Consider the following 15,871-nt stretch of genomic DNA (forward strand, 5'->3'; position numbering starts at 1 on the left):
CATTTAATGTGTGTAGCTCAACTGCTTATAGTATGGTAAAGGCAGAATCTCTAGAAGAAAATGGCAGCGTAAGCACGTGGCTAAATGGACATCAAAACACTTAATTTAAACAGTGATTCAAAACAAATGCCATTTTCTATCCTCAGCCAAGCAAAACTATTGTACAGAACATGTTCATTTAGTTAAAAATTAAAGATACCAACCAAAATGTTGAAAGTTGCTAATAAAACCAAAGTTTGTATAGAATAGCTGAACTGGTCATTCTGTCTGAATGCAATGCATTTTATAAACTCTGAAAAGGTCAAAATATTTTCTTTGAAGATTGGAATATATAGTTTATCTAGACATATATAAATAGATATGAAAATCAGGTCCTTTTGCTTTTTCATTGCTTCTTTGAATGTAATCTACTTTTTTACAGTTCTTTTTGTGCTACAGGTATATATTTTGTACAAAGAAGAAAAGATATATAGCAAAGTGTCAATAGCCACTCATTTTCAGTTGAAAGAAAGTCTAAGACTAATATTTACATTATCAGAGAACAGTGATGACAAGAGGAATTGTATTCACGCAAAAAGACTAAAATTTTTTTTACAGAATAATGAATCACTCAAGTCCATTACACAGCAATCTCAAGCCATTATCCAATAGAATTTGAAATCTGAAGTTGTGTCCAAAAGAGAATAAAAGTCCATGAAAATTACTGGAATACATGCCTTCAAATATGCATATGGCAAATTTATACCTGTCAAATCATAACATATTATCATACTGATTCAGAAGATTTCTACAAATCATTCATATAATTGAGTTTTGAGCTCCTCAACCAGGCTTTTCTAACTTTGTTCTTTATTAGAATGAGCTATATATAGCATAAATGTTCCTCTTGCATCAGCAGATGAAAAAATGTCATGCAAAATTTCTTTCTCCATCTGAGCAGCCTGCAATAGCAGAACCTATTTCTAAGCTTTCCAGACAAGGTAGGTATTCACTCTACCACAACACTGAAAGGTAAAAATCCATATCCTCAGAGAAAAATCCAAGAAAGTCAATCTCAAGATTCCACCAGGGAAATGGGAATAAAATCTGATTTTCTTGCACACATATAAAGTTTTAGAGAATCTAAAGTGTCTGTGAAGAAACTGCCACTTTAAATCTTCCTTTGTCTGTTCGGATAAGAAGTCACTTGTAACCTGTAGCATTTAACTGCAGAATGGAGACAGATTCAAAAAGCCTTAATACTGTAAACACTAGCATACAGACCTCATTTACTACTGGATATCTCCAAAATCAATTACATCAAGCCTGTAATGAAATGTAGGTAAAGCATAACAGGTAGTTGTTTTCTAAAATAAAAGCTCTTTTGTCCAAAAAGTGACAACTTTCCTTTTTTTCAGCCTTAAACTAAGATGGAGATTACTGATCCAGAAAGGGGTAACTCCCTAATTCAATTTTTTGCTTAGTTAGTGAAAAAATCTATGAAAGGTAACAAGCTTTCACTCTCCCCACCCCCACCTCTGGTTATCTAGTTACCAGATTACTTCTCCAAAAGATAGGCAGGGAAGGTGACACAGTGGGAGGAATCCATTGCTTTATTCCTCAATCCAAGATGTAAACCAAACTGTGTGTAGAGAATGAGTAGGGAAAGGAGAAAACTTGAGAGGATGAGGAGCAAAAGTTTAAGCCTCATCTCAATGAAAATCAAGCTCAGATTTCTGCTGAAGACAGATTATCTAAGCTCTTCAATCCCTTTGAAACCACAACTATTAGAACTAACATCCATGAATGCTTCTGAGATCTTCCTTTGGAGTTCCTAAAAAATTACAAAGATGTTCAGCCTCTGACTGGATCTTCCATGCAACTAACAAACTACAACATCAGATACTAAAACAACATTTCTAAAATTATCTTCTTCAAAGAAAACAGAAGTTGCTAGAAAGACACTTGTGCTTTATATGCTAAGGGTCCTGCGAAAATCTCCAAGATACCAGAAGACTTCTCCATTTCAGTAATCACTGCATCAGGCACCACCTGTAAAGTCAGATGACCTGCAGAAAATGACTCAAGGATTTTAGCAAATCAAAAGCTGAACCTACATCAACACATACTGCATACATTGAAAAATAAAGGGGGTGGGGTGGGAAGTTTTGTGTATGATGTGAATTATTCCCACTGAAAGGAATAATAAGGCCTCCTTTAGTACTCTATGGCGTTTTAGCACTATCCTTCCATTAAGATCCGGAYCAACGGAAAGACTACCCCCAAAACAGATCTAGAAAACAAGACTGGTGGAAAAAAAATGGGTATGTTCTGACTCAACAGAAGACTGAAGAGACAGCTGGTTACAGTCTCCAAATATGTATAAACGCATGTAAGGCTGCAAAAAAAAGAGTATAATGAACTGTTCATCAGATATATGAGGTATACAACAAAACATGGTTGTCCTGAACAGCAGTCAGTGTGATTTAGGCTGGTGACTGGGAAACCATTCTTAGCCTTAGCCTGTCATTGAAGATTTTAGGCAATTTAAGCAAACATCTATTAGGAATGGATGAAACATGGGTCATCCTACCCTGTATCAGCAGGATCAACAAGACCTTCCTTCCAACACCTATTAAATCACATGAAATGTAAACTACATAGAACAGCAGAAGAGATTAAATAATTTCATTTCACAAAATTCCACAAACTGGAATGCATCTGCATTAAATAGAAAGATGTGTGTGTGCGTGTGTGTATTCTGCTCTGGTTTAACAGACGTACACATTTTTTAACTATTGCCAACACAAAGCAGTACAGCAACTTGATTTATTATATGCAGATTTTTCTGCATTGTTGCTAAACAGTACACTGGTCCAGAGTTACTAAAATACTTAAAAAACTATACATTATGTAAACAAAACATAAATAAGACAGCATAGTTCTTTGTACATATAGTTTAGTACAGATTGTTAGGAATTCATGAATATGTACAATTTTATACCATAAACTGCATTTTTACAATGCATAAATATTTTTTACAGAAACAAATCAAACAAAAATAAGATTTGACAAATGAAAAGGAGACACATACTGTCATAAACACACTGCCAAACTGTCCATATTGTAAGATGGAACGTGCGCAAAAGCTAGATTTCTCTGAACTAACAACGTTTATGAACTCACTGGTCATCTTTGACCATTTTATCAAACAGCCCTCTGAAAGCATACCTCTGACTTAAACTGAATATATTGTTCCTCCTCATAAGCCCCACAAGTAAACAAAAAAGAACTATAAGAAGTAATTTTAAGTAAATCAACCATTTCAAACAATGTAAGAAATGATTTAACAGTTACAACAACAACTTCTTAAGCCAAAAGAATGCCCCAAAATTTCAAAGTGGCTCATTTGCTCTAARTTCAGGATGCAGCTTCGTCAGGTTTATCAAGGCAAGATGACTGAAGATTAGGGAATAGAGTGGTGGGATCTCTGCTTGTGGACACTACAGCAGGAGGCAGTGATGAAGAGAGGGAAGAAACTTTTGATGCTGGAGTATTTATAGCATTCAAAATGGCTCCCTCCGGACTGACCAACAATTTTTTTATAGATGTGTCTAAGTGAAACACTGAAGTGTTACTTGGTAACTGAGAGTTCCCAGTTTGAATGGCAGAAACCACAGAAGATGTAGCTAAAATGTTAGCAGATTTTATCACTGATGACATAGACACTGTTGTTGCAGGTGGTGGAGTAGATGAGCTAGCTGGAGTATTTAATATCTGGGGTGTTGCATGTACAGTTGGTAAAGCATCTGCAGACCCAAAGGAGTTCACAATTTTTGTAGAGCTTTTCAAAGGATGTTTTGATGTTTGCCAACTTAATAAATTACTTGGTGCTAGGGTGATCTTTGAGGGTACTTGATTAACAATTGGGGCACCTTGAGCCTCTTGACCATGGTTAATAGTTAAAGGAGGAATTGGTTTTGTATTACAAGAGAGAAAAAGAACATGGCTGCCAGCTCCAAGGCCTTGTGGTGGAACAACAAAACAAGTACCATTAATCATTATCTGAGTTCCGGGTGCCAAAGACACACAGGTGTTAATGACTATCTTCTGTTGAATACAAGGTTCATTCAGCTGACCTCCTACCTTGCTTGTTACAGTTGGTAAAGCTGTAGATGTCTGAATGTTAGAAGAACAAGTTTGAGCATGAGTTTGTTTCACTGTACTGGGAGGCATCTGCTGGCATTGTAGGGAAGAAAAATTGGGAAAACTAATGACTTTGCCTGCATTTGGTGATGCAGGATGCAAGACAGTTTGAGGTTTTTGAATATTTGCATTACTTGGCACAGCAGCTGAAATTCCTGATGGTTGAAACTGAAGTAGTGTGGGTGGAGGAGGTACTGGAGGWGGAGCTGAAACTGCTGCCAGCTGAGGAACTGTAGGTAACACTTTAGCAGGGGTGACTACAGATCCAGGCAAGCTAATGACTGGAAACTGCAAAGCAGATGGTAAATTTTGAGGAGATACTGTTGGCTGTGTAGTTGAAATTAGCACAGATGAAGCAAGATGACCGGTTTTCACAGTTGATAAACCCATTGTATTTGATGTACATGGTCGATTACCCAGAATTGGCCTTATTCTTGAGGTATCATTTCCACCAACCAAAACAGTAGGCCATGTCCCAGAAGAAGTCCCACTTGGTGTTACTGAAACAGACTCTAGACATGCATTTGCTGCTGTCACTGTAAAAGCAGTTGCAGCTTTTGTTGCAACACATACAGATTCATTAACGGACATAACACTTTGATTCACAAAACTTGAACACACAGGAACCAAACTACCACTACTTGACAAAGACAAAGCCATGCCCTTTTTATCTTCTCCCTTAGAAATGGCAGACTGTAATAAATTAATTGGTGGAGCCTGTTGTGCATTGCCTTTAGTATTTACAATAGTCTGACCTATATTTAGTCCAATTTTCACATCTTTAACTTGAGCAACAGTAGGTGATGAATTTATTCTTATTGGTGTACCTACCGTAGATGGGATCAGAACCAACTGTGTTTGTTCTGTGGCACTAACAAAGGTTTTGCTTAGGGAAGAAGGAAGGCTATGTTTCAATGACTCTGCAACTAGATTAGTGTTTGATGGGCCATTGGCAATTTGAGTATTAATGAAAACGAATTTCTGAGCACTAACACCAGTGGACGCTGGAGAAGGTATAATATTGACCCCTGACACCCCACAGGGGGGCAAAATAGGTGGATTTGTGACTAACATAAGTTTTTGGATGGGATTACCACTGATCAGATCTCCATTTGTTGCTGAATTCAACTCAGATTGTATAACAGGCTGTTTTTTACTATCATCTTGTTGCTGCACTAAAGAATCTGGACTAATGACAGTGTTATTCTGTCCAATGCTAATTATATTAACAGGACTGCTTGGAGTTGCTGACAAAGTGCTAGCTGATGAAATGGAGGACAAAGGAGGAGAGGACACATGGCAGTTTTTCTCTATTACTTGACCCAAAGTGCCCCCATAAGTAGCCTGCTCTAATGTGAATTTGAGATTTTTCTCCATTGTCTGGTTTAAATCAGCAGKGAAAGCTGGAATGCTGATGGCTGAAACTGTTGAGGAGGCAAACCCAGAAACAGAGGACTGTCCAAAATGTGGGAGACCAGATGTGGCTGTTGCTACAGATGGAAGAGTAGAAGATGATAATGTGGATTTTGGCACCAAAAACGCCTGAAGTTGAGGTGCATAAGTGAAAACTGAACTAGGAGACAAACTATTAGGTGAAAATTGCTCTGGGTTTGTTTGCACTTTAACAATTCCTGTATTACCACCTCGTGTTGTGACCAGAATAGACTGTGATTCTCTTATACACATGGTTTTCAGTTCTTGCCTAATTTCAAGGGGGTCACTTGCCTGCTGTGATGTGAGATTATGAAAGGCAGAAGCAGTGTTTGTAGATCCACTTAATGTTGTTGCTGATATTAGAGACTGACTAGCTGTGGAAATAGTATGGGAAGTCAAAGATACAGGGAATGTGGCAGTTGAAACTGTAGTCTTGGTTTTGTCAGTTTCAGTTTGGCTCACCGTAATTGTTGACGATAATAAATTACTTGCTGAAGTTGTAGAGGGCAATGGTTGTGTTCTGTTCATAGGATCAGTCACTTGTGACAAGTGCGTGACGCTCTTGTTAAAAATTGCACTAGACAGCTGAGTGGTAGGATTTGTGGGTGCTGTTACCAGGACMGGCGTTAAAGAAACACTGACATTTGATGCTTGCGGGAAACTTGTACAGTGCAGCTCAGGAGACTTTTGTTGCAGTGACTGAATGTCTTTGGATACAGTTTTTCCATCTTTCTGCTGAATGAGAAAATTCTTAGGTAAAATAAGAACTTGTTGCATGACTTTTTCTCCAGTTTTAGGGTCAATCACAGGTTGCATTTGAATTTTCACAGAGCTGTTGTGAAGGTCTATTGGTACACAATGGCCATTTGGCATTTTGTATACCATTTGTAAAGGATTCTTTGAACTGGTCTGGCAGGGCAATGCTGGTTTTATTGATGACGATTCCAAAGGTGATACAACTGGCTTTTCAGAAGCGGATATATTAACGCTTGGGGGAGGTGACAGTTGATTTGTTAAGGTCACTTTGTTCCCAATATTCTTGGCAAGCAAGGCCTGGATGGGTTTGGTCCCTTTTGGAAAGTTTGATATTGATGTTGCAGGATCTGCCARGGAAAATGATTCTGGAGGTGATGCTTCAAATTGTTTTGGCTCAGTCAAACAACTGTCTGTCTTTATGTTACCTTCTGAACTGTGGATCACAGYCTCACTAGTGCTCAGCTTAGCTTTCTTCCTTGGTGAAAGCTCATTAGTGCTTTGATCCAGACAACTGTTTTGCTTGGACTGTCGTTTAACAGATTTAGGCAGTGTCTTCTGTATTTCTTTAGCAGTTGAGTCTTTTTTCAGAAGTCTGCTTTTTCCTGCAGGTAAATTCATCTCTAACAGTTTCATTTCTTCTGCAAGTATATTAAAACAGAAATTGCGTTTTAGAAGGTTGCAACTGATACATCTGTATGATTGTGTTACAGCATTTAGCTAAAGGTGAAATGCTAGTTTGTAAGCATTTGTCATGACAACTATAAAGATTAGTCTCCAAGGTGATCACAGTGTTAATCACCTCTACTATGTCTTCATATTAATTTTTTTTAAACAACATAAGCCACTGCCAATTTTATGTAAATTCTGAGCAGGCCTACTATTATCACAGAAATAATCAACTACAAAAATGGCAAAAGCTTACTTTACACACATCAGAATTCTCATCTCGGTCATGTCTACCACCTTTAGCCTATATCTGCCAGTAGCGCATCACAAAATCTACCCTAATATTGTTACAGTGTTAGCTAAGGTAAAAACCAGGACACAGGCTCATGTGGAAAAACTGGCAGGCTCCTGAATCAAGTTTAGGCTATCAAATAACCATAAACACTTACCATTGTCTGGGTGATCTTTTGGAGGAATTTCCACATGTTCTGCAGACTCTGAACATTTACTGGTTACTACTGCAAAAGAATCTTTGCCAGAGTCAACTTCACTTTCATCATTACTCCACAACTCTCTGGTAAATTTATCAAGCTCTGGGTGTCTTTTAAAGTCATCATAATCCTTCTTCAGTCGAGACCTTGAAAATAACACAGCTAATTTTACTGAAGAGCAACACTCAATTTTTCATGCTTTTGCTTGTATTTGCTGCCACATTAAAAAAGCTGGCATTGAACTGCCCTTCAAAATGTTCAGGGTAGCTCTGCAAGTCTCTAAAACCCAGAAAATGTAAAGTGACAGCAACATCCCTTCCCTTATAAAATCAGATTCTATGCACTAAAGTCCTCTAACAATAAGCAACAAGACTTAGTCAAACCTGACCACCACTTTTTTCCTGCCTCCATTTTCTGCTTCTTCCTACACCCTTCATTGTGACAGATGTACCTATATGGATACAGGTATTAATTGCAACAAGTCTACAGTACTCTTTCCTCTGAAGACAGTTCAGTCTAAAGAAAGAAGTCGATCTTGTTTTCTGGAATGCATCATGTTTTTGGACCAGCTATTGGACCACAATGTACCTTTCTCCGCTAAGATAACTTTCTAATTTCAAGGCCATTAGAACAGGTGCCACTGCCATTTCCATAGGCTCATACTGTTAAGAATGCACATAAGAGAAATATATAGCTGCTTTACTCCATTTAAACACTCTTCAGAAACAGCATCAACAATAACAGCGTCCCTATCTTGATACTCCTGGGCTGCTACTTACTTCCACTGTCCCTTGCTCTATATCATTGCACAGAAAAGATCTAGGGATATTTTAGAATAAAAAMACAGTGAACTGCAGGGTTCAGCCAGCAGTAACCAAACACAACATCCAGAAGAATTAATTACCAGAAGAATGAACAGATGCTAGTAATTAGAACCTTGTCTAGAACAGACTCGAGTCCCTAGTCTAGATCTAAACTCAACTCTTATGACAGTAAAAATAAGGTCTTCAACTTACCCATGCTTATGGGTTAAAGTAACAGTTCTTTGTGTCAGGGTGCAGTGAAGGTCATCTGCTCCCTATGGGGCAGGGAGTGGGGAGCTGAATGTGATAACACAGCCTGCAGGTCAGGCGCCGCACCGGACAGGACACCATCTCGCAGTACCAGAGCAAAGCCAGCAGGACTGGGGGAAGTAGCCAGGTTCAGCCAAGGGTCCAGATCAGCAGGCAAGCTCGTGGTGATGAAACAGGTCCGCAGTCAAGCCAGGAAGTCAATCCACAAGTCAGGACCAGGCCCAATGAGGGTAATCAGGGTCAAACCCAGCCCAGTGATGGCTGGGTGACAGGTCAAATATCAGGCTAGGAGGTCAGTCTGCRTGTCAGGGTATGGATAAGGCCYGGTGAGGGTAATCAGGGTCAGACACAGCCCTGAAGTGACCTGACAAGTCCATCATGATGGGGTCAGGCTGAGGCTAAGGCTGAGTGGTCACCTGCAGATCAGGGTTGGCAGGGTCTGTGGCTGGGCAGAGGCAGGGCTAGAGTGGTGCACAGACTGATGGCCCTGAGCTGGTCTGAAATGGGGACCTGGGCCTGGGCAGGGTGGTAGGAGGCCCAGCGAGGTGGGCAGGGCCATTTATTGCACTCAGGGCCTTTACACATTGGTCTCTTACTGAATTGGATTACTGAGAGAAAACAACCTTGAAGATCGTGCGTGTGAAGATGTACTGTGGATGATACTTCTTCAACTCTATTGTTGGGATTTTGAACTTTAAGCTCAGGTAAGCAAGAATTGTAGAGGGACACGAGGCAAACGCTATTGCACTAGAGCTTCTGGATGGGAATTTCCTTTTTTCTTTTGACAAATTTGTGCTCAGGGTCTGATCAGTAGGTGCAAGCAACCGCTCCTTTCAAAACTTGCTGCTATTCAAATACCATTCAATGCTATGCTCCTTCACAATTTCAAAAGGACCTCTCAGAAGTAATACTTGTCCTCACTAGGTTTAACCCCGTCACTGCTATACTCATGTTTCTCTGACTTACCTCATCCCAGACACATACAAATTTATACAGCTAGAAAGACTCAAAACAACATTTTAATTACCAATTTAGCTGGTTTTAGATAGTACATAGCACAGTAGTCTGATTTAAAATGTCAAAAAAAGCCCTGGTATAGATTTCTAGATACAGCTTTTCAGATTTGCTCAATCAAACAGCAATATAAACCCTAGATAGACTGTGACATAACTATTGAGACAAGCATGCTTAAGGATTCTAAAGCATGTTAGGAAAAAAAACCCTCAAGGTTAAATCCAAGTTTAGTTAGAGTCACTAAGTTTGCAACATCAAATAACTCTTCAAACTAAAGCACTGCCAATACTTTATTCTAACTCTCACAGTATCTTCATTTGGCTTATTTCAGAAGTCAACTAAGATTGATTAGTTTTTTAAAGGTGTAGTAAGTTTTGTAATTTTGTTGTTTTTCCCATTTCATGAACTATTGTTAAGAAAAGCAGCTAATTACCTGTTTCTTTGAAATGCTTTCAATAGCTTTGGTTCCCATGGTAACAGTTCATTAAGCAGTCGTATCAATGTACCATGCAATTCTTTTACTGCTTGCTTCCGATGATACCATCTTCCCTGCAAACATAAATATAGTTTATTTATCACTGCATTACACCTGATTCTTGTTATACAGAACTAGTCCTACAGTAATCTTGATACATTTTAATACAACATAGAAAAATAATTACTAGACTCATATTTCATAATTATGTCTATCCTCAACCTTGTAAGGCAAACTAATACTCTACAATTTTTATACTACAGAGAGACAATGTCCTAATTAAAAAAGCCATACTAAAAAGATCTACACTTTTTACAGACTGCTACTGTTAAAACTGAAGTAGAATTCTTTGAACACATGATGTGTTTAAAATTACTTACAAGAGTACCTAACATATGTAGTAGTCCTTTCAGGTCAAGGAAACTGAATGTGTATGCAAACTTTTATTAGCTAATACTAAAATTTCTACACAAAAATCTCACAATGATTTCACTTAATATATATAAATTGTATCACCATTTACAAAAATAAAAGATTATTTACTAAAATTTTCAGGGAGAAAAACCCCACAATTTTTGGACTACATATTTGTTGGTATTTTATCCAAGTTCTACATACTTTTTTTTTTTTTTTTAAATACAGGAAAGTTCTGTATATTGATCATTTATGAAGTAACAGACTATGGAGCAGGAGCAGTTTGTTAATGTAAAAACTTTACATATTTTAGTTTGGAAAAGAAAAACATTTTTAATTATATGATTGAGTTAAAATCTTAATCTTAATATTTCCCATGAAGAATTCATGTTTTGTTAAGTTTGAATAGGCTGGCTGAGGATAAAAGAAGTTGGGGAAAAAACAGAGCGTATCTACACAGCACAGTTTTCTTTGTTATTCACTTAAACAGGCAACATGCAATACTGAAAAAAAAATATGGTGGACATAATGCTGTGAAACTCTCTCTTAACACTCTTAGACACATATGTTTTACAAGTATTTGCTTCCAAAACTTTATTTTCAATTTACTTTCATAAAGGACAGAACAATGCATATGTATGAGTAGCTAAGAAAAGGGATGAGACGCTTTTGCCACTATACTAACTTAGTGTATTTTCCTTATGATTTTGTCTCATCTCTCATAAAGGACGCTAAGAGAGTAAAGACACTATGTCTCTACAGCAGAAAAAGAAGGAAGACTAAGGAACTTGCTTATATTTGATACACATCTTTAGCTTTGAGTATAGCTCATCTCCTTAACAGCTAGCTGCATTCCAACACACACAAAAAAATTTAGGGCAGGAGAAGCTGGATCAAGCTAGACAAAGCAGCCTTTCATCAGCAGTCTGCAATAATGATCCTTCTATGGATAGTGGAGTAATTCCTTTCTACTCATTCCAGCAGATCTTTCCATCGCACAGCAAGATCAGCTAGGCTGAATACTTGCTTGAAGACCAGACACATTTTTTATTTTTATGGCTTGTCTGTCACATGTTACACAACATGTAATTAATGGCTACTCCTTTAATCTTTAATTAAAATTACAAGAACAAAGCTTTTAAATAGGGAACTATGCCATATTACCATATAACAGTTAATATGGAGGTCACAGACTGGTCAGGAAATTGTGTTCTTAATTTCCTCTATTTGTGGCCATTCATATTGCATGTGTAATGTACTGCAGCAAAAAGGTGCTGTTGAGCACAGAGAATAGCCATGTGTACATTGTAGCCTAACAAGGCATTTGGTGTCACCTTTTAATGATAGTAGTAAACAAAATTAATTGCAAATGGGTAAAAAAACCYGCACAGATTTATTTTTCTCTTAAAGCATATATAACCTTTTTCAGTTTTAGAAGGATGAATTTATATGAAGTATAGTATTAGTGGAATGTATCAAAATAAAAATCAAAATGGCAAAAACCCAATGTCATTACTTTAAGGACACAGAAATGCAGAATATGTATTGGATTTAGGAAAGAATGGGATGTGTGAAAAAAAGAATAAAAAACATACAGAAAATGACTAGAGAGTAAAAGAGAGCAGTGAAAAAGTGAATTTGGAGAGACTCATTTACCTCTAAATAAGGCTGAGATCTTGGTTTAGGTAGAAAAAACAGTATTTATGAGCTAGATAAATATGAGCTGAACCACTGAGCAAACTCTGAAGTAATAACTGTATCATGCGTTGAACAGCCAGACACAGGCAGAAGACTTAGTCAAGAACAGACTTCAGGACTTTATTGTATTCATTATCACTTCAAGAAAGAACAGAATGATTACAGGTCACTTTTCTCCTCCCTTAAAAAAAAACCCAWWCCAAAAACCCGCAGAATTCTAGAGAGAGTTTTTAAAGGAAATTAATGTCCTTCAGCTATAATCTCTGGAAAATTCAGATGTTGTCATAATTGCATATAAGTAATTGGGAAGCAAACAACAACATAATAATGATGAATTTGGAAATGAATTTCCTGTATCTAAACTACTCCTTTTTCTTTCCAGGGCTTAGTAGCTGGCAACAAATGTCAGTGGCAATACATAGAAATTTAAATCATGTGAAGAATTTCCCTTACACAGAAATAGTCAGGGCACAGAGCAAACATGGGCCAAAAATGCTGAAAAAAAGTTATCTTTATCTTTTTAATGATTGTGGTTCAGTTGCTTTTCTGTGCAAACATGAGACTTCTGCAAAGTCCAGATATTACATAAAATCTGCTATTTACCTTAAATATTTAAATAGTAAAAGAAGAGAAAAAAAATAATTATAACTTTGAGACATTGCTACAAATCCAGCATTACCTTATGCAATTTCATTCTCTAATATAGTCTTGTGCTCTTCTGGGAAAAAAAGCAAATCAATTATTGATAAGCCTATGATTTAACTCTCTACTTCAGCATTGCATAGTGGCCTATTAATGTCTATAGAACATAAACTTCCCTTTACAAATGACTGTGTTCCACACTCTTTTCTGTAACATCAGATGGTATCAAAGGAAAGCAGCCACAAATTGAAGCTCAGGAGGTTCAGTTTGGGCATTAGGAAACACATTTTCACTAGAAAGCTACAACATTAGAACAGGTTGCCCAAAAAAGCTGTGGAATTTCCATTCTTCCCAGTTCTCAAGACTCAGCTAGTCAGGCCACAGATGACCTGATACAGCACTGGCAACAGTCCTGCTTCAAGACAGGGAGACCTTCAAATGTCCCTTCCAACCAACAGTTGTAGGATTCCATGATACTCCTTAGAGCTGAAAAGATAAAATCTCTGAACATGACCTGACGTGGTACGGGATTTACAAATAAATGGAATTCAACATGTAAGGGTACAGGTGTTGACCACAGCAGAACAGTCACAACCCTTCTACTCAAAGTAATCAAAATATAGCTGTCCAGGAAACTCCACAAGGAGTGGTTTGGAAGAACACCAGGGTTAGCACAAAGGAATAGCTATTACAGCTCCATACTTCAGCCCATTCATCAGTAAAAGGATGCAGAGAGGGGGACTGGATGCACTGACTTCTAGTTCTGTTGTTRTTTTTTGATCCAATAGGGTTTTATTAGTAGACATGAAATGATGCAACTATGTCAAACCAAGATAGCGCTTCAGAGGTAAAAACACTCTTTCCATATCACTGAGTGAAAGGTTCAACACTTGCTCTTAAAAAATGTGTAAATAAATTGCTGCCTTTATATTTATTTGAGCTAATTCTAAGCCTGATAACATTTTAGAGCCTGCATTCCTAACTGCTAATTATTTTAACTGTGAATTAAACAGAAATATCCAGTACCTAACATGGCTGTGTGCAGAATTATATTCTTACATGGCCTGTAATTCACAATTCCAGTTCCACTGCTTTTATACCTTGGTCTGACTTCTAGTTACCGTCTTTTTTCAGGTAGTGACAAGCAAAACACTATTTTCTTCTGGAAATACAACATATGCTATTAAAAACAAAACAAAGGCCTAGATACAGAACAAGTATAAAAATGTGGCTTAGAGCTATGATGGTAAATTACAACTAAAATAAAATAAATGTAAATACATTTTAGAAATGTGCTGAGTGTTTCCATAAAACTGAAGAGAGACATTCAACACATTCTGAACTGAAAACTTACCTTTCAAAATAAGGTTTCTGACATCCAGAGCAGCCAGGGAATGCTGACTCCACTCTCCGTGATGCCCCAGCATACATTATTCTGGCATATGCATCATGGAACCCCAAAGCAGACTGGAGCCAGGATATGGACATATGGGGTAAGGACTAAACTTGATAGGGGAGTTTTTGTTTTGTTTTGTATTTAAATAAACACACACACACACAACCACAATATTATGCAGTTTTATAAGATTTTCTGTAATCTTTACTTTATATCCTAAGGACATAAAATAAAGAAAATTAGAAATCTTATAAAACCATGCAATATTGTTCAAAAGGGGTGGTGGTGGAGGGAGAAAACTTACCTTACCCTTAATAGGCCTGCTCCATTCTGCAGCGGGGTTCTGTGGTATGTGTGACATCACCAGTCTAGCGTTTTCTAGTGATGTCACACGGAGAGGGAGCTGGTGATCTGCAACTGCTTTGGACATCAGATACCTAAAGAAAAGAGACCGATAACTTTTCAATTCAGATATGGATTGAGATCGAATGTCCCTCTGAACCAGCTTACAGGCCAAATATTAAAATTTCAGACACTTACTCAAAGGCAGCTTTGCCTGAATAAGAATGTGTGATCAGATTACATAAGTGTACAGTATGACCACATCTATGCTTTGAACTGTCTTCATTTTGATAAAGCTTAGTCAGAAGTTACCTTTTACAGTAAAAATTCCTGCAAGTTGATGATTTGTATTTTACTGTCAGCAACATCATTTTGAATATTACAAGTGATCTATCAATAGCTAACCTCTGATATTATTTGAGGACTGGCACAAAACATAGTCAAGAGGAACGATTTGCAGTAATTATAAAACAAATTCACTTATGACCTCTCTTTATCAATTATATCCTTCAGAATTTACCTGTAACTAGTGAAAAGACTGGCAAATCATCTTATTTCAGCCCCCAAACTTTTGGTTTTTTGAACACCTTCAATTTGCACTTCATGACATACAGAGATCTGATCAAACCAAGCTATATCCAGAAATGGTACCCCAGACTCTATTAGCTATTGCAAAAAAAATGAGGTTAAAAAAAGCAATAAATTTCTTGCCACTAAGAGTGTCTATCTCACGATTTAGTTTATTACTATGAAATGACTCTTCAGACAGACATTTAGCCACATGTCTTCATTGTCTTTTGGCAATATAATTGCATAATCGTCACTGCATTGATTAATCTCCCACATTGACTTTAAAGTTATAAAACAAAAACATGGGAGAAAATTTATTATCAGCTAGATCTCACTACCTTTTCTAAACTAACTCAGAACAGTGAAATTATCCAGCACTGAACTGTCACATTTTACTCACCATTAGAGGAACTTTAAGGTATTAAATTACTTATATTACTATAACTCAGGAAGAAACTGGCTGTATGTGTTATGCTAAATTGTTTACAAACAGTTTGTTTTTCTTTTAAACTAATAAGGACCTCATTTAAGTCCATTCCATATAGCTGAATTTTTCATCTTCTTATTCCTGGATATACAATCATTTTTCTATTCTTTCTCTGAACATCTTAAAATTAGTTGTTTTATTATAACTGTGTCTGCTGTCTTGCCCGATTTTTCAAAATAATATATAAATTGACCAGAATCCAAGGCACTGTGAAATGTTCTGAATACA

At 37.2% G+C, this 15,871-nt stretch overlaps 1 protein-coding gene across 1 annotated transcript in view; it reads right to left on the reverse strand.

Moving 5' to 3' along the window:
• Positions 1-2,794: 2,794 nt before the first annotated feature.
• KIAA2026 (KIAA2026 ortholog) overlaps positions 2,795-15,871 on the reverse strand; it is a gene marked incomplete at its 5' end in the record, with an annotated part of 56,477 nt that continues 43,400 nt past the window's right edge. The window contains 3 exons of the mRNA XM_026083598.1: positions 2,795-7,013; positions 7,491-7,678; positions 10,053-10,168. Of these exons, the coding sequence (XP_025939383.1) occupies positions 3,400-7,013; positions 7,491-7,678; positions 10,053-10,168 (3,918 nt within the window). The remainder of the gene's footprint in view (positions 7,014-7,490; positions 7,679-10,052; positions 10,169-15,871) is intronic.

Source organism: Apteryx rowi, unplaced genomic scaffold, assembly GCF_003343035.1.
Source record: "Apteryx rowi isolate R43461 unplaced genomic scaffold, aptRow1 scaffold_61, whole genome shotgun sequence".
Taxonomy (NCBI): domain Eukaryota; kingdom Metazoa; phylum Chordata; class Aves; order Apterygiformes; family Apterygidae; genus Apteryx; species Apteryx rowi.